Source organism: Gossypium arboreum, chromosome 7 (assembly GCF_025698485.1).
Source record: "Gossypium arboreum isolate Shixiya-1 chromosome 7, ASM2569848v2, whole genome shotgun sequence".
NCBI classification, from domain to species: domain Eukaryota; kingdom Viridiplantae; phylum Streptophyta; class Magnoliopsida; order Malvales; family Malvaceae; genus Gossypium; species Gossypium arboreum.
The window spans coordinates 48,307,526-48,326,141 of NC_069076.1; the positions used below are offsets into that span (position 1 = coordinate 48,307,526).

At 38.5% G+C, this 18,616-nt stretch overlaps 1 protein-coding gene across 1 annotated transcript; it reads right to left on the reverse strand.

The window, feature by feature from the left end:
• Positions 1-321: 321 nt before the first annotated feature.
• On the reverse strand, positions 322-2,306 carry LOC108473957 (uncharacterized). The gene is made up of 5 exons (XM_017775799.1): positions 1,985-2,306; positions 1,584-1,774; positions 1,212-1,475; positions 763-972; positions 322-546 (listed from the first exon to the last, which is right to left on the reverse strand). Exons 1-5 carry the CDS (start codon positions 2,304-2,306, stop codon positions 322-324), a joined length of 1,212 nt encoding a protein of 403 aa, XP_017631288.1.
• Between the last annotated feature and the right edge of the window lie 16,310 nt (positions 2,307-18,616).

Below are 18,616 nucleotides of genomic sequence, written 5' to 3' on the forward strand. Positions count from 1 at the left end.
TTTAACAAAACATAAATAAAATAAAATAAAATCACGGAGTACAGATTAAAAATTAAAACTTTTCAACCAATTTAATGGTATCTACCTACTTTTGATCATTGTTGCCAAAAGAGTTTTCAGCCTCTATCCATTTACTTTGAGCTGGTGTTAATCACATAAATCTGAAATTGTGACTACACCATGAGGAAATACGCTAAAAACTTCAAAAGGTCCCGACCACTGTGAATGCAATTCATCTAGGTGCAATTTGAGTCGAGAATTGAATAATAAAACCTGTTGACCTACGATAAATTGTCACTATGAAATAATCTTGTCATGCCATCATTTGGTATTTTCCTTGTAAATAGTAGCATTTTCATAAGCATTTCTCCTAATCTCCTCTAGCTCAGTGATATCCAACAATCTTTTCTTTCTAGCCGCATCATAGTCCATGTTCACTTGCTTAATTGCCCACATTGCTTTGTGTTTCAGTTTGAGTGGAAAGTGACATGCTTTCCCAAAAACCAATTGATACATCGACATCCCTAAAGGAGTTTTGTATGCTATCTGCAATGTCCATAAAGCGTCATCCAATCGGAAAGACCATCCTTTCCTCGAAGGGTTTACAACCTTCTAAAGAATGTTCTTAATTTTTCGATTCGATGCTTTGGCTTGTCCATTGGTTTGTAGATGATAAGTAGTAATCATTCTATGATTAACTTCATATCTTTTAAGTTCACTCGCCACTAGGTTGCAATGAAAGTGTGTACCTTGATCACTAACCAATGCCTTTAGTGTGCCAAATAAGGTGAGTATATGCTTGTGAAAACCTTTTATCACTGTCTTTGCATCATCCTTTGGAACTGCAACAGCTTCCACCCACTTCGAGATGTAGTCAATAGCTACTAATATATACAGATTTCCAAATGAACTCAGAAACAGTCCCATAAAATCCATACCCCGAACAATGAATAATTCAACCTCCATAGTTGACTATTATAACATTTCATTACATCGAGATATAGAACCGATACGGGTCACCTATTACATTGATTCAAAAAATTATGGGTGTCTCTGAATAATATCGACCAGTAGAATCCTGATTGGAGAAATTTAGTAGCAGTTCTCATACCACCGAAATGACCGCCATAAGGAGCATCATGACAATGCTTCAGGATTGAAAGCATCTTTTCTTCCAGAACACAACATCGAATAATGTTGTCATTGCATACCTTGAATAAATATAGCTCATTCCAATGATACTTCATTACGTCACGAAGAAATCTTTCTTTTCTATGGCCTTTGACACCCAATGGGAGTTTTCCACAAACTCGATAATTAACAAAATCTGCATACCAAGGGGTTGTATCTACAGCAAATAACTTCTCATCTGGGAATGCATTGACAATTTGAAGTATGTTTCCATCTTCCCTGCCAACTTCCAATCGAGAAAGATAGCCTACAACTTGATTCTCTGAACCCTTATGGTCTTTTATCTAGATTCCAAGTTCTTGCAACAGTAATATCCAGCGTATCAGTCTTCGTTTAGCATCCTTTTTCACAAAGAGATATCTCAATGCTTAATTATCAGTGAATATAGTAACCTTTACGCTGATAAGATACGAATGAAACTTGTCAAAAGTAAAGACTATAACCAGAAATTCTTTCTCAGTGGTGGTATAATTGAGTTGAGCCTCTGTAAGAGTTTTGCTAGCATAATAGATGGCGTGAAATATTTTTCCTTGTCGTTGTCGTAGCATTGCACTCACAGCAAAGTCACTTGCATCGCACATAACTTCAAAAGGTTGAGATTAATCGGGTGCAACGACAATGGGTGCATTCACTAGCTTCTTTTTTAACTAAATAAAGGCATCTAGACATGTATCATCGAAGAAGAATTTTTTATTTTGTTCCAGCATTAGCATAAAGGCTTTGCAATTTTAAAAAAAAAAATCTCTAATAAACCATCGGTAAAACCCCGCATGTCCTAAAAAACTGTGAATACCTTTCATGTTTGTTGGTATAGGTAATTTCTCAATGATTTCCACTATAGCTTTGTCCACTTGAATGCCTTGACTAGAGATGCAGCGTCCTAACCCAATCCTTTTAGTTGCCATAAATTGACATTTTTCCCAATTTAGGACAAGATGTGTGTCCTCACATCGCTTTAGTATTTTATCCAAATTGCTAGCGCAATGATCAAAATCATTCACATAGATTGAGAAATCATCCATAAACATCTCTAAAGAGTCTTCAATCATATCTGAGAATATTTCCATCATACACCTTTGAAATGTGGCTGGTGCATTGCAAAGACCAAAAGGCATATGGCGAAAAGCGAAAGTACCAAAGGGTAGGTGAAGGTTGTTTTCTTCTGATCCTCCAGTGCAATAGCAATTTGGTTGTACCCAAAATAGCCATTTAAAAAGCATTAATAGGATTTTCCAGCAAGCCGGTCCAGTATTTGGTCGATGAAAGGAAGTGGGAAGTGATCCTTCTTTGTGGCCGATTAAATTTGTGATAATCCATACAAACTTACCATCCTGTAGGAATGTGTGTAAAAATTAATTTGTTCTTATCGTTGCGAATAACAGTGATGCCACTCTTTATAGACACGCATTGCACTGGACTTACACAATTGCTATCAAAAATCGGGTAAATAATTTTAGCATCAAGCCATTTTGTGATTTCTTTCTTCAAAACTTCCTTTATCTTCTCATTTAATCTTCTTTATTGTCTAATCAATTTCTTGCCTTCATCTTCTAACTTGATCTTGTGCATGCAAAAAGAAGGACTAATACCTTAAATATTAGCAATACTCCTAGCAATAGCTCGTTTGTGTTGCTTGAGAATATGGACCAATTTCTCTTATTGAGTTGTATCTAGTGTTGCAGAGACAATAACTGGGAGAGTATTTTGATCACCTAGAAAGACATATTTAAGATGAAGAGGTAGTGGTTTCAATTCTAGAGTAGAAGTTTCTTCAATAGATGGTTTGAAAATTGGGGTTGTTCTATTGGCTAGGTCCAAGGATTCAATCTGCCATCCATGCTTGAGTTCCAGATTATGAGCTTCAATCATGCTGTCATAATTGACTAAGAATTTGGCATTAGATGTCACTGAAAACTCTTCAAAGAGTGTTGTGCTTTGGCCATTGAATTCTTCCTTAATTAGATCATCTAGCAAATCAGCAGTATGGCATTCTTCTTTATCCTTGAATTGAATAGATTTAAAAACACTGAAGGTGACTTGCTCATAATTAAGCCGCATATTTAGTTCACCTTTATACACATCAATCAGAGTTCGATCAATGGCTAAAAATGGTCATCGCAAGATTATGGGAACCTCCTTGCCTACCTCACAGTCAAGTATGATAAAATCAGTCGGAAAAATGAATTTATCAACACGAACTAAGACATTTTTTATTTACCCTTCAGGTTGAACCAAGGATTAATCAGCGAGTTTTAATGTCACGTAGTGAATTCATGTGACCACATTCCCAACTTTTTGAAAGTAGAAGGTGGCATTAGGTTAATGCTACATTCCAAGTCAGACAAAGCCTTACCTAAATAATGATTGCCAATTGAACATGAGATGGTAAAGCTCCCAGGATCTTTCAATTTAGGGGTTAACTTGTTTGTCAAAACAGCACTACAGCCTTTTGTGGGTGCAATAGTTTCAAATTAGTGAGCTTTTTCTTTTTGGACAAGAGGTCTTTCATAAATTTCCCATAACTTAGAATTTGTACCGGAGAATCTAGTAAAGGAATGTTGATCTGCAGTTGCTTCAGTGTGTCTAAGAACTGCTGATACTGCTTGTCATGCCCATTATTCCTGAATCTTTATGGGAAGGGTAAAGGTAGGGATATATCTACTTGCGCCGACACCTTTGATTGCGTCAACAATTTCGGAGGCCGAAAAATAGGCATATGAGTTATAATTTGTGGAACTTCTTAGTCTTGTGCATTGACAAATTCTTTAGATTCAACCTTCTCACCAGTGATCACTCCATTAGTATCTTGAGGTGCTACAGTAGAGTCGATAAACATTTTGCTAGTTTGTTTACCACTCCTAAGAGTGATAGCCTTACAATGTTCTTTCCCCATCAGACTAGGATTTTCCACGTCACTAGGTAATTAACTGGTGGTTGAGTATTCAGATTTGAAGCAAGTTGTCCTAACTATGCCTCCAATGCTCAAATGGAATATGAATTCCCTTAGACGATAGCTTTCGTACAAGTAATATGCTTCCACATTAATGCCTCAAGAGTTGCTAACGGGTCAGAAGTAGAAGCTTGAGTGTACGGTTGCTGTCGATGTCCTTGAACATGTTGATTTGGTATTGAAGAGTGTTGTGGCTAAGTCAGATTTTGGTTTGGATGTGTCTGGCCTTGTTGTGCATCCTGAGTGTGTTGATTGTAGTTCTGCTGTATGGGATTATAATTTCCCTAAGTAGATGTATTCCTATATCTGAATGTCGAAGCATTTTGTCCAGCATTCTGAGATCCCTAAAATGATTGGTTATGTGCAGAGTTGTTGTAAGAATAACCACAAGAATTGTTGCGAATGTTACTAATCTCACAAGTTGTGGATAGTCTTCATAACTATGGTTGTCACTACAAATCTCACAAGAAAAAGTAGGAACATAAACTGCTGAGCGACTTATACAGGTGCAACGCCACTCATCCCTTACATATTTTTACTCATGTTTGTGTGTGAAGAAACTTGAGCACTTAGTGTAGTTATTGCATCCAACTCAATAACTCCTAGAGTAGTTTTTGCTTGTGCAGCTCTAGGGACAGGGTATTGATAATTATTTTGAGCAATTCTCTCAAGAATTCTCACAGCATCATTATAAGTACAATCCAACAGAGGTCCATTGGCTGATGCTTAGACAAGATTTCTTGTATGTGAATTCAGCCCATTATAAAATATTTCAATTTGCATTTCTGGTTGAATGTCATGTATGGGACAATGTTGAAGTAAAGTTTTATAACATTCCTATGTAGTGTGAAGATTTTCATCATCCATTGTTGATAAGCAATAATATCATTTCGAAGATAAGCATTCATTGTCAGCAGGTTAAATCGCAAAACAAACTGTGTTGCTAGTGTATCCCAAGAAGTAATTGATCTTGCAAGTAGTCCAAAAAACCAAGTACGTGCTCTTCCCTGTAAGGAATAAGGAAATAATTGCATCTTCAAGGTATCATCAGGAACGCCTTGTTGAGTAAAGGAAGCACAGATCAATAAAAAGGATTTAATATTGTTCTCTAGCATCTTCATGTGGCAGTCCAACATATTGTCCATTAGAATTTAGCATTTGAAACATTACTGGTTTGAGTTTAAAATTCCCAGCTTGGATTGTTGGCCTAACAACTCATGGTTGCAAATCATCCAAGACAGGTACTACAAAATCTCGTATAGTCCTATTATGTATGCGAGCATCTTGAGGTAATAATGGGTTATCAACATTTTCTTGTTGTATTGGGGGTACGGTTGTGTTGTTCCCTAGTAGAGCCATATTTCTTTGTTCTTGAAGTCTATTCTGAACAGTCCTTTCAATTTCTAGATCAAAAGCGACAACAAAGTCTGAATTTCTTTGGGTCATAAAAAACCTAAAATGAAGTTAAAGAAATAGAAACAAAGAAAAACAAACAGTTAGTGAATACTAAATATTAATAAGGAAAATAAAGTACAAAAACACAAAAAAAATCAAACAAACACCATCCTAAGCAGCAGTGCCAAAAACTTGATCGGCTATTTAACATCACAGCAATAATGTGCAAACGTACACTGTCGATGCAAGTATAGTAGACAGTTGTGAGTCTGTCGGATATCGATCCCATAGGGATGGGTGTCTTTTTGTCTATTAATGTCGGTATAGTAACTAGATATAAACGAGATGAATTGTGAGGATAGTTTTTGATGCAATAACTTTAAAAACAATAAAATAAAATATGATGATGATTAACTGGGATCCCCAACATGAATCTTCAGTAGATTACTAAGCGCTCAAAAGGTATAAAAAAATAGGTGACTGTTGGTGCAATAAAATTCAATGTATATTTTACTCAGCATTACTCCTCTATTTAATCTCAGACTCAACCATGCATATTAACCTGACCTTCGAATGATGGCAGTATGGCACTATTAAGAACAAGTGGACTAAATTCCTCTAATCCTCACTCAACTTCTGTTGTAATGCTTGTTGGTTCAAACTGTCACTGCAATTTCTAGTGTTAGTGATTGTAATAAAACTTTCGTGTTAAAAAACATTCAAACCCTAAGATTAAACAATAAAAGCAAGATTAAATAAGATAACATTTCACAAAGAATTCATTATTACTTCCATACAATTAGAAATTAGAGAGTAATCACTAGGATTTAGAAAGAAATAAGAAAGAATCGAATGGAGAATACTATCCCTAGACAACTCGACTGAATCTCTCTATTCCCTCTTGTCTCACACTTAGGTCTACTCGTTAGGAGCTAGTCTGCATCTGGTTTTCATGTTGTCTTACCCGTGAGAGGTTTAAGCTGCCATGGTTGCAAGCTCCAAGGTCGGATGATGAAGATGATGATAGAGAGAAAAAACTTAAGGAGGCCCTTTTTCTTCTCATGTCAATATTTTATGTCCTCCCCCACTGTACAGGTGTCATTTCCCTAAAATTAGAGGTTTTAGAGAGGCTTTGAAAGAGTTTGGGTGTAAATATTAGGTTAAGCTATACTAAAAGGGTGTTTTTATGTTTAAATTTAGTGTTTTTTATGTTAAAAATTGAGTATTTGAAGGATTATAAAGTCAGGTTGCGCAATTAGGCTGGGTTGACCTTGCAAAAAATTGCAGTGATATCGCGACATAGGGGTTCCATGTCACGACATCCCTACCAGATTGTCCCTATCATGAAACTGGGGTTCAATGTCGTGACATACCCCACACTTTTGAAAATCTTGAAGACTGACTTCCATGTGGTGACACAAGACAACGGTGTCGCGACAACGATATGATTTATGTAATTCTTCGCTTTTGTCCACAATGTTGCGACATGGAATGCTGTTTAGAGTGCTTTCAAGTTCATAGTAATCCTAACTTTGATCTACCTATAATATTTTAAATAATTGGTTAGTGAAATATACAATTTTGTACAATTAGTAAGAGTTTTTACATAAAAATGTTAGGTCTTGTTGCCAAACTCGTCCATCAGCTCAGTCAATTTACACCATGGTACTTCTTGTAGATTATCTCTGTTTGTATTGGTACAACACCTATCGTTCCATTTGATTCTTCTGTGATTGTCTCCCTCTAAACTTACCTTTCCGACCAACCTTAAAAACTTAGAATTCTTTCCACAGATCATAGCTATTAATTATTTGTAGTATCACGTAATCGTGCAACTATTTTAATTTTCACTTAATATTATTGTTTCGTAAGATGCTTGAGAATTGTGGATCATATTTGTCACTCATTGTGTTTTAGCCCATCTTATCAATCAGGAATGGCCTTTCAGAAGTACTTGAAGTGATGATTGGTAAAGAATTTTGAACTACCACACTTGGATTCAGAATTTGTGGCGTTTTAAACTTGTCCATTTGTTTACAGATAATTTTCATGAATGGCTCTTGTAATGTCTGAACATTCTGAGGCGCTCACTGCTCGATGCCTATGCTCATGAGTTGTCCTACTTGACTAAGGCTTTCTTTGTAATTACAGGTTTTGTTCGTATATATTTTTCCAATTAGGTTTAGTCTCTGAAAAATTCCTAGATCATCGAATCTCTTAAGTGCCTGGTTTAGGACTAAAATCACACAAAGGATAGTCAATTTAGGCCTATCAGCTCAAACTATTAGTTTCTCTTTATTATGCTTTATGATGCCTTGAATCTACATGCATTCTTCTATTCAATCAACTATGACTACCATTGTCTCTATTGGTTGGTTTGTGTCGTACTGCTCTTGTGTTCAAACCTTAGCAGAAGAACTTAAGATTGTTGGAATGATGAGTTCCATGTTTATCTGATTATTAGGTTCACTGGCCTCTTCCACTAGCTTTGTAACACCCCGAACCGAGACCGTCGCCGGAGTCGAACACGAGGTGTTAACAGACATCAAACCACTTATTGAAAAGTTCCAGACAAGCTGCCAATCTGTGTACTAGTCGCTTCAAAAATCATAACTTGAGTTTTAGAACTCGAAAATCAGTTTCGTAATTTTTTTCTGAAACTAGACTCACATTTCCGTTTACATATTTTTTTCTAGAATTTTTGGTTGGGCCAATTGGTACAGTTTATTAGTTAAAGTCACCCGTGTTACAGGGGCCGACTACACTGACCTTCACGCGTTACAACTCAAATAACTCCCTGTGCAGGACTTCAATACTGGTACCGTTTGTTTCTATAGAAACTAGACTCAAAGAGGAATTCATACATATATGGTATGACTCCTAATTATTTCTGGTTAATTTATAATGAATTTTCAAAGTCCGAGCAGGGAATCCAGAAACCGTTCTGGACCCGTTCCACTAAAACCCAAATATCTCTCAACATACAACTCATATAACCGTTTCGTTTCCTCCATATGAAAATAGACTCATCAAGGTTTATTTACATAATTTATTCACTATTTAATTCTATTCCTACTATTTTTAGTGATTTTTCACATCCACGTCACTGTTGCTGCCAGCATCATATTCTAGGATAGACTGTCTCTAATACATAGTCTCTATGATTCAACCACCCTTTTTCATATATGGTCCAAAATATAAGCATGATGACCCATTCTAATGGCTGGTCATTGCCAAACACTTCCATGCCTCTTAATGAGCATATACATACCAAATAATTATAACATTATGCTCAAAACATTCATAAGCCATTTTCGCATGGCTATGCAATATTTTACATACCGAGTTCAAACAAAACATAATAGCCTATACATGCCGAAATGTTTTCTTAAACCATCTAAGAAGAAGATACCAAAAAGTCGCTAGACGGTGTGATGACTTCGATGACAGTCCCGAGCACGCAAAATGGATCAAGAACCTAAATAAACAACAAATAAGCACACCAAATGAGTACATAACTCAGTAAGTCGTAAGCACTACTCTACCATCAACAATAACAATCATAAGTGAATAATCAAATAATACAAAATAGATGTTTCCAGCCATAACAAACTATACTGCAATTTCTAAAATTTTTGGTTCGATCTCATGCCCAATCCTTCAACCAAATCAAACGACAAGTCAGCCCAATCGATTTGAATCTGTTTCCTCAAGTTGGAACAACAATGCACTAGATAATTTTATGCGTACACCGTACAATCCCAATTCGATATTTAGTTAGTAACTCAATCACTTACCTCGTTCATGCACAATTTATTTCCACAACCGAATGTGACTATAGCAAATCGCACACATAGTGCTATAGCAAATCGCACACATAGTGCTATAGTAAATCGCACACATAGTGCCATAGTAAATCGCACACATAGTGCCATAGTGAATCGCACACATAGTGCCATAGTAAATCGCACACATAGTGCCATAGTAAATCGCACACATAGTGCCATAGTGAATCGCACACATAGTGCCATAGTAAATTGCACACATAGTGCATTTGAGATAGCCTCATGCCTCAACCTTCCAATCGGCGCACATAGTGCCACATGGTCTTTGCACACATTGTGCCTTATGTCAATTCATCATGGTAAAGCAATTTACTAAATTCAATTTGTACATATAATCTTAATAATAAATAGGAGAATCACTCAAAAATATCTATCAAGGAGTTCTCACAACAAGTGCTTAAGGACTTACCTTGTGTTGAGTATAACGGTTTCAACCCGGCTACTCGATGTCCTTGGCTTTGCCCTTGCTTGTTTCTCCTTCTTTAACTTCTCGGGCTTAATAGATAAATAAACTAGTTTAATCATCTTGCTATACATTTATAGTTCAATTACACATGCATATGTATATTTGTATATTCGCAACCATCCTCACTTATTACCCATTTGGTCAACAATCTAAGCCAAGATAAGGCTTCAATATGGTTGCCTCTAACCGAATACATGCACACCAATCTACTTCCTTTGGCGAATATGCATGTCTATGTGGAGGCAAATTTTACACTTTATACTACACAAAAAAACAGCATACATTTTCCTAATTAACGCATTACATATTGTAGTTCTATACACATCTCTCATTTATTTCATAACAGAAACAACATCACAAGCAAATAGACACCTCAAAATAGTATACATGTCATACCAATTCATCATGTGCAAACATATATTCATGTAGGTGCAATGGCGAATTCTCAAGTGGCTTATATCCAAATATACACACATATCCAAAGCTTAAATCTTACTCACCATGCAACATGCATGAATCATATTTATGGATACAACATGGCGAATACCACAACACCATACCGTTTCAATTTGGTCATGGTTAAACAAAGAACTTAGTATCTCATTCAAAATGCTAAAAGAAAATCTAAGAACCCTCAATCTACCATCACATGAATCATTATCAAGCTTGATATTTAGCATGCAATGGCATTAACACCATAACAACTTTAGCCAAATACCATTTCCATGGCATAACAAAGATTTGAGCCATGGCTAACATGCACATCAAGTTAGCAACCAAGACATGCATGAAACCCCTAACACAACCTCATACATACCTTAATCTTGATGCAAACTTAGCCAAATCTCCTTCTAGATCTCTTCCAAACCAAGCATGAAGCAAAAATCCTCCCCCTTTTTCCTTAGTATTTTCGGCCAAGAAGTGAAAATGGATGAGCAAAATTTTCTTTTCTTTCCTTAGGACATTCGCCAAGAGCAATGGTGAAAGATGAACACTTTTTTTCCTTTTTTTTCATACTCTTATTTTATTATTTCTAACATGCACCACTAGCAAAACATGTTTGAAACATGTTTTCTTTTGCCCATATTCATCACCATGGCCGGCCACTATAGTCAAATTTGGGGGAATTTGACATGCAAGGACAACATTTCCTAGTGTGCATCAATAGGCCACTTCCACATTTGCCTATCTCAATTCTAAATTTTCTCACACAAGTCCTTTCTAGTGAAATTCACCTTTATAACACTAAATCAATCATCAAAAAATGTCATACATGAATACTCACATATTATAGGCATCGAAATAAATTTTAAATTATTGTTACGCCTCGGTTTTGTGGTCCCGAAACCACATTCCGGCTAGGGTCTATTTTGGTCTATCACAACCCCCCCCTCTTAAGGAAATTTCGTCCCCGAAAATCTTACCGGTAAATAGGTTTGGATATCGTTCTTTCATAGAGTTCTCGGTCTCCCAAGTAGCTTCTTCTATCCCGTGCTTGAGCCATAACACTTTCACTAGCGAAACCCGTTTGTTTCGCAACTCTTTCACTTCTCGCGATAGGATACGAATCGGTTCTTCCTCATAACTCATATTAGCTTGAATTTTAATTTCTGATGGACTAATCACGTGCGATGGATTGGATCTATAGCGTCGAAGCATCGAAACGTGAAAGACATCGTGAACCTTTTTAAGTTCAGGGGGCAAAATCAAGCGATATGCCACTTGGACCGACTCGCTCGATATCTCATATGGTCCAATGAACCTCGGGCTCAACTTGCCCTTACGGTACCGAACACGAGTATCTTTTTCCAAGGCGATACCTTGAGAAACACTTTATCACCCACGATACTCGATATCCTTACGCCTCGAGATCCGCGTCGACTTCGACGATCGGAGGCTATCTTCGACTTTCACGGATTACCTTCACTTTACATTCAGCATCCTTAATCAAATCCACCGAAAATCTTGCTTTCACCGAGCTCAATCCAAAACAATGGCGTCACGGCATTTACGACCGTACAAGGCCTCGTAGGGTGCCATCTTAATACTTGATTGAAAGTTGTTGTTGTAAGCGAATTCAATCAACGGCAAATACCGTTCCCATGAACCACTAAACTCGAGGACGCAACATCTTAACATATCCTCAAGTATCCGAATTATCCGCTCGGATTGACCATCGGTTTGGGGTGAAAGGCGGTCTTGAAATGCAACTTGGTACCCAAAGCTTCTTGCAACTTTTTCCAAAATCGCGAGGTAAATCTCGGATCTCTATCGACACGATAGAAATAGGCACCCGTGTAATCTCACAATCGAGCAACGTACAATTCCGCTAATTTGTCCATTGAAAAATCCGACGACGGGGACAAAGTGGGCCGACTTAGTCAATCGATCTACCACGACCCAAACCGCATCCTTCTTACTTGTCGACAATGGCGGTCCGGATACAAAGTCCATTGTGACTCGATCCCATTTCCACTCGGGTATCGTCATTGGTGAAGTAATCTCAAGGCACTTGATGTTCCGCTTTCACTTGTTGACATATTAAACATCTCAAACAAAGTCGGAGATGTCTCGCTTCATACCATGCCACCAAAATCGACGTTTCAAATCATTGTACATCTTCGTACTCCCGGGTGGATTGCCATTCGACTACAATGGGCTTCATTCAGAATTATCGAAATGAGTTCAATTCTTTGGGACACAGACGACTTTTGAACCTCAAACAATCGTCATCGTCGATTTGGAACTCCGAGTCCTTGTTCGGAACACACGCAGCCCGTTTTGCAACCAACTCGTCATCGACTTTCTGAGCTTCTCGAATTTGGTGTGTCAATAATGGTTTGGCTTTCAATTCAGCCACTAACACACTTTGTCGGATCGGATAGACAAGTGCACATTCATTGCTCGTAAAGTGAATAACGAGTTACGACTCAAGGCATCCGCAACCACATTCGCCTTTCCCGGGTGATAGTCAATGATCACTCATAATCCTTTAACACTCGAGCCAACGTCTTTGTCGCAGATTTAAGTCTCTTTGGGTCATCAAATACTTGAGACTTTTGTGATCCGAGTATACATGGCACCTTTCACCAAATAAGTAATGTCGCCAAATCTTTAAGGCGAATACGATGGCGGCCAATTCGAGATCATGAGTCGGATAATTTTTCTCATGTGGCTTTAATTGCCTCGACCCATAGGCCACAACTCGACCTTCTTGCATTAATACGCAACCTAACCCAAGTAGAGAGGCGTCGCTATAGATAACAAACTCCTTGCCGGACTCGGGTTGCACTAGAATTGGGGCTTCAGTCAAATAAGTTTTCAGTTGATCGAAACTTTTTGGCATTTCTCAAATCCATTCGAACTTAACATCCTTTTGGAGTAAGCCGTCATCGGCGTGGCTATCGTTGAGAAGCCTTTACAAATCGTCGGTAATAACCAAGCAAGCCCCAAAAGCTTGAACCTCAATAATATTTCTGAGGCTTCCAATTTAGTATGGCTGAAATTTTATTGGTCGACTCGAATACCCGATCGCGATACCACATGACCCAAGAAGCTAACTCTCTTAACCGTAACTCACACTTTGAACTTAGCATATAATTGCTTGTCCCGTAAAATTTGCAGCACTAACCGCGGTGTTCAGCATGTTCGGTCTCATTTCTTGAATAGACCAAGATGTCATCAATGAATACGACTACGAATCGATCCAAATATGGTCTAAAGATTCGATTCATTAAATCCATAAATACCGAGGGCATTAGTGAGCCCAAACGGCATCACTAGGAACTCATAGTGACCATATCTCGCTCAAGGCGTCTTGGGCACGCTCGAATCTCGGATTCGCAATTGATAGTAGCCCGATCTCAAATCTATTTTCGAGAACACCGAGGCTCCCTTCAATTGATCGAACAAGTCATCAATACGTGGCAACGGATATTTGTTCTTTATCGTCGCTTTGTTGTCGACGATAGTCGATGCATGATCGCATGGTTCCATCCTTCTTCTTCACGAACAACACGGCGCACCCCAAGGCGAAAAACTCGGCGAGCAAAACCTCTATCCACCAATTCTTGCAACCGAGCTTTCAACTCCTTTAATTCCGTTGGTGCCATACGATACGGAGCTATCAAAATTGAGTGGTACCAGAACCAATTCGATGCCAAATTCTATTTCCGAACAGTGGTAAACCCGACAATTCTTCAGGAAAACATCCGGAATTCACAAACCATCGCACAAATTCGGGTTTCCTTCCGACTCCTTGTCATCGAGCACATACGCAAGGTACGCCGCACCGCTTTTCTTACATATTTACGGGCCAACATCATTGATATTACGGTGGCAACCCTTTAAGTCCGTAGACTCAACCCGAACAATCTCGTTATTAGCGCACCTCGGATCGATAGTCTTGCCTTTGCAATTTATAACCGCATCGTGCATGGTCAACCAATCCAACCCAAGAATAACGTCAAATTCGCCGAACGGCAAAAGCATCAAGTCCATGGGAAAACAAAAACCTCGAAACACTAGGGGACTTTTCTACACACTTTGTTGACAAGCACGTAATGACCCAAGGGGTTTGACACCAATTACAAACTCGAGAGACTCAATAGGCAAAGTCTTCTTGGATGCTAGGGTTTCGCATATATAAGAATGAGTAGAACCAGGTCAATCAAAGCAATCACATTAGTATCGAAAAGAGTGAAAGTACCGGTGATAACGTCGGGGAGGATGCCTCCTCTCGTGCGCGGATGGCATATGCTCTAGCAGAGAGCGCGAGTCTCGATCGATCAGTCGTGTCGGTAGCCCCTCTCGACTACCACCCCTACCTCCCGAAATTCTTGGTGGTCTACCTCTAGTTGTCATTCCACTAGGTCTCTGACCTTGCATCCTATTCTTCTCATCGAGCCCGTGCAATCTCTAATGAGGTGGTCCTTGAACCGCATCCGTAACAAGCCTTATTGGTAGTCTTACCCCAACATTCACCTATGTGTCTTCTCCCACATTGGGGGCATTGATTTCTCTTGACGGTTATTGCCCACACTAGCTACCAAGTAGCTCTGGAGTCCGTCAATGGTCGTGGTCTAATGGAAATCCCTGATCGTCCTCGATCTATTGGTGTCCTCCCCGAACTTCTTTACTGTACCGAGAACGGAGCTTTACCCATCGATCTTTTGCGATAGTCTCTAGCTTCAAATTCAGCCTTCTTCTTCTCCTTTCCAAGTTCCTCCGCCTTGCGTGCTCGTTCAACTAGTGTTACGAATTCTTTTATCTCCAAAATACCCACTAGTAATCTTAGATCTTCATTCAACCCTTCTTCAAACCTCTTGCACATAGCAACCTCATCAGCCACACACTCTCGGGCATACCGATCGAGTCTTACGAACTCATGTTCAGATTCGAGATCTTGTCATGCGGCCTTGCTTGAGTTCGAGAATTCCTTACGCTTTTGATCGATGAACCATTGACTAATATATTTCTTTGAAACTCCGTTTGAAAGAAATCCCAAGTAACTCGTTCGTTTGGAACTATGGAAATCAAGGTCCTCCACCAATAGTAGGTGAGTCCCGCAACAAGGATATAGCACACTTTAGACATTCATCGGTGTGCATGCAGTTCATCAAACACCGAATGGTGTTGTCAAGCGTAACTCGGCCCTTTCGGCATCATCGATAATTACGCCCTGAACTCTTCAGCCCCGCTTCCTAATCAAATCTCTGGTGGCTTACTCAGCCTCACGAGGTCGATGGAATCGATGGCATTACGGGCTCTTGGGGTGGATTATTCAAATTCGGGATTTGTTGGACAGCCGGATTGGTTCGGGCATATTATGCGACCCACTCATTCATCATGGTAAAGAAGGCTTGTTTAGCCCCTCACCTTGATTATTCGCAGATGACCGAGGTTCAACAGCAGCGCCCTTGTGCAGAGCAGCCGCTACACTTTCGGCGTCATCCGCCAAGGTTCTCTCTACCGGGATCCATTTACTAATCAAAACAAAAAAACATTTTAACCGTCGAAGTCATCACACGTTTAAACATTAACATTAAGGCATGTATAGCTAGACTCATACGTGCCATGGTAGTCCTAGAACCGACTAAACCATGGCTCGATACCAATAAAATTGTAACACCCGAACCGAGACCGTCACGAGTCGAACACGAGGTGTTAATGGACATCAAACCACTTATTGAAAAGTTCCAGACAAGCTGCCAATCTGTGTACTAGTCGCTTCAAAAATCATAACTTGAGTTTTAGAACTCGAAAATCAGTTTTGTAATTTTTTCTGAAACTAGACTCACATTTCCGTCTACAGATTTTTTCTAGAATTTTGGTTGGGCCAATTGGTACAGTTTATTAGTTAAAGTCACCCGTGTTACAGGGGCCGACTACACTGACCTTCACGCGTTACAACTCAAATAACTCCCTGTGCAGGACTTCAATACTGGTACCGTTTGTTTCTATAGAAACTAGACTCAAAGAGGAATTCATACATATATGGTATGACTCCTAATTATTTCTGGTTAATTTATAATGAATTTTCAAAGTCCGAGCAGGGAATCCAGAAACCGTTCTGGCCCCGTTCCACTAAAACCCAAATATCTCTCAACATACAACTCATATAACCGTTTCGTTTCCTCCATATGAAAATAGACTCATCAAGGTTCATTTACATAATTTATTCACTATTTAATTCTATTCCTACTATTTTTAGTGATTTTTCACATCCACGTCACTGTTGCTGCCAGCATCATATTCTAGGATAGACTGTCTCTAATACATAGTCTCTATGATTCAACCACCCCTTTTTCATATATGGTCCAAAATATAAGCATGATGACCCATTCTAATGGCTGGTCATTGCCAAACACTTCCATGCCTCTTAATGAGCATATACATACCAAATAATTATAACATTATGCTCAAAACATTCATAAGCCATTTTCGCATGGCTATGCAATATTTTACATACCGAGTTCAAACAAAACATAATAGCCTATACATGCCGAAATGTTTTCTTAAACCATCTAAGAAGAAGATACCAAAAAGTCGCTAGACGGTGTGATGACTTCGATGACAGTCCCGAGCACGCAAAATGGATCAAGAACCTAAATAAACAACAAATAAGCACACCAAATGAGTGCATAACTCAGTAAGTCGTAAGCACTACTCTACCATCAACAATAACAATCATAAGTGAATAATCAAATAATACAAAATAGATGTTTCCAGCCATAACAAACTATACTGCAATTTCTAAAATTTTTGGTTCGATCTCATGCCCAATCCTTCAACCAAATCAAACGACAAGTCAGCCCAATCGATTTGAATCCGTTTCCTCAAGTTGGAACAACAATGCACTAGATAATTTTATGCGTACACCGTACAATCCCAATTTCGATATTTAGTTAGTAACTCAATCACTTACCTCGTTCATGCACAATTTATTTCCACAACCGACTGTGACTATAGCAAATCGCACACATAGTGCTATAGCAAATCGCACACATAGTGCTATAGTAAATCGCACACATAGTGCCATAGTAAATCGCACACATAGTGCCATAGTGAATCGCACACATAGTGCCATAGTAAATCGCACACATAGTGCCATAGTAAATCGCACACATAGTGCCATAGTAAATCGCACACATAGTGCCATAGTGAATCGCACACATAGTGCCATAGTAAATTGCACACATAGTGCATTTGAGATAGCCTCATGCCTCAACCTTCCAATCGGCGCACATAGTGCCACATGGTCTTTGCACACATTGTGCCTTATGTCAATTCATCATGGTAAAGCAATTTACTAAATTCAATTTGTACATATAATCTTAATAATAAATAGGAGAATCACTCCGAAAAATATCTATCCAAGGAGTTCTCACAACAAGTGCTTAAGGACTTACCTTGTGTTGAGTATAACGGTTTCGACCCGGCTACTCGATGTCCTTGGCTTTGCCCTTGCTTGTTTCTCCTTCTTTAACTTCTCGGGCTTAATAGATAAATAAACTAGTTTAATCATCTTGCTATACATTTATAGTTCAATTACACATGCATATGTATATTTGTATATTCGCAACCATCCTCACTTATTACCCATTTGGTCAACAATCTAAGCCAAGATAAGGCTTCAATATGGTTGCCTCTAACCGAATACATGCACACCAATCTACTTCCTTTGGCGAATATGCATGTCTATGTGGAGGCAAATTTTACACTTTATACTACACAAAAAAAACAGCATACATTTTCCTAATTAACGATTACATATTGTAGTTCTATACACATCTCTCATTTATTTCATAACCAAACAACATCACAAGCAAATAGACACCTCAAAATAGTATACATGTCATACCAATTCATCATGTGCAAACATATATTCATGTAGGTGCAATGGCCAATTCTCAAGTGGCTTATATCCAAATATACACACATATCCAAAGCTTAAATCTTACTCACCATGCAACATGCATGAATCATATTTATGGATACAACATGGCGAATACCACAACACCATACCGTTTCAATTTGGTCATGGTTAAACAAAGAACTTAGTATCTCATTCAAAATGCTAAAAGAAAATCTAAGAACCCTCAATCTACCATCACATGAATCATTATCAAGCTTGATATTTAGCATGCAATGGCATTAACACCATAACAACTTTGGCCAAATACCATTTCCATGGCATAACAAAGATTTGAGCCATGGCTAACATGCACATCAAGTTAGCAACCAAGACATGCATGAAACCCTAACACA

Bases quoted from the DNA above. Each gene is read 5' to 3' on its own strand.
- LOC108473957 (XM_017775799.1), bottom strand. From the start codon at position 2,306: ATGCCTTTTGGTCTTTGCAATGCACCAGCCACATTTCAAAGGTGTATG. The intron at 1,476-1,583 runs GTTACTATATTC...CTTGGAATCTAG, and splicing joins CGTATCTTATCAGCGTAAAG to ATAAAAGACCATAAGGGTTC. The intron at 973-1,211 runs GTATGCAATGAC...ATGTTATAATAG, and splicing joins ATGAGCTATATTTATTCAAG to TCAACTATGGAGGTTGAATT.